General features: G+C 44.9%; 1 protein-coding gene across 1 annotated transcript in view; it reads right to left on the bottom strand.

Annotated features, from left to right (window-relative positions):
* Positions 1-1,347, bottom strand: part of LOC107550660 (tetratricopeptide repeat protein 14-like) — a 15,662-nt gene that overhangs the window by 12,177 nt on the left and 2,138 nt on the right. The window contains exons 4-6 of the mRNA XM_016231998.1: positions 719-831; positions 276-394; positions 21-139 (exon numbers count right to left, since the gene is read on the bottom strand). Coding sequence (XP_016087484.1) covers positions 21-139; positions 276-394; positions 719-831 — 351 coding nt within the window. The remainder of the gene's footprint in view (positions 1-20; positions 140-275; positions 395-718; positions 832-1,347) is intronic.

Below are 1,347 nucleotides of genomic sequence, written 5' to 3'. Positions count from 1 at the left end.
AACAAGCCGAAGTCTCGCACCGAATTGATCCTTCCAATAACCAGGTCTCCACGCTCCACGTCTCTGTAGAAGAGCTCCCGTCTCTCCTCAACACACACCTCCATGAACTGCTCCAGCGGAGGCATGACGGCGTGTGCATCTGAAACAACATACATGCATTATCAGAGGGAGAGTTCATCGTTTAATCGCACGCATGTCATTCACTTTCATGAGACGGGATGCTCTTGGAGCGACGTGATTGCATGATGCTGTTGCTAGAACTGAATGAGGTTCACCTCCAGGTTCGTCCGGCCGTTCATCTGCTGGTGTAGAGGTCTTCCGCGACGCTGCAAACAGAAGATCAGCTTTCCTTGCTATGAACTGCTCCAGGACAGGACTCGCCTCTTCTGTATCCCTGTTTCAAAACAATGACATGACGCTCATTTATTGGCAATACATTATCAAAATGTTACACGAATAATATTCTCACGTGACAAAATGGTCTATGGAAGAACTGTTACCGCTCCGGGATAAAAAAAAATATATAAACTGATAATTGCAAGAACTCTAAGCACTTCTGAGAAGAAACGGTACGGAAAAGAACAGCGCGAACATTCTGTTAAATATCTCCACAGAAGAAAGCCTCTGTAGCCACATGCAGGTGAGTAATTAATGCAACACAAATATGATATAAGGGATACAAATAATCACGTGCAGCTATTATCAAATGGTCGCTTACCTTTGATTGAGAGTTTTGGAGAGATCAGCAGCAGCCACATATTTGAAGTCTGGGTTCTCCCTTTGCTCGCATGTTAACAGCGCCAGCAGGTTTCCCCCATGATACGACACAGACTGTCTGAGCAAGTCTCTCTCCATCACCACATAGCGACACTCAGCGCGCGCAGGTATAGTACTGTATTAGCAGCGACTGGAACGAAAAGAAGACTTGTACTACCTGATCGACTAAGTGACCAGCTGAGCTTGCGGATATTTGCTGAGACTCGAGAAGTTATGAAAGTGTGCGGGTTTGAGCAGAAATAAGCGCAGCTGTAAACGTGCTCGTGCCAAACGCGAGACGTGGAAACCGGAAGCGAACCGGAAGAACGACTCCACTTTAACCATTTTGGGGCATCTTTAAAAATATATACTTGTTCAATTCGTCGACAATGCATTAACGCAGCTATTTAAAATGCTGTTGGTTTTAGCTTGAACGGAAGCATTCGCCAAACAAGAAAAGCACGAGATGCGGTAGTTAACGTGACACGTTTAGTCGTTCAACTAAAAAACAACATCAGGTCCGGTGGTTTTCAAAATAAAAGTCCTCCTACAAAAGCACAAATACATCAACAACATAGTTCACGCTTGCAC

This window comes from Sinocyclocheilus grahami, unplaced genomic scaffold, assembly GCF_001515645.1.
Source record: "Sinocyclocheilus grahami isolate Dianchi unplaced genomic scaffold, SAMN03320097.WGS_v1.1 scaffold405.1, whole genome shotgun sequence".
NCBI classification, from domain to species: domain Eukaryota; kingdom Metazoa; phylum Chordata; class Actinopteri; order Cypriniformes; family Cyprinidae; genus Sinocyclocheilus; species Sinocyclocheilus grahami.
The sequence above is the reverse complement of the archived record's forward strand: the minus strand, read 5'-3'. Positions and strand labels throughout refer to the sequence as shown.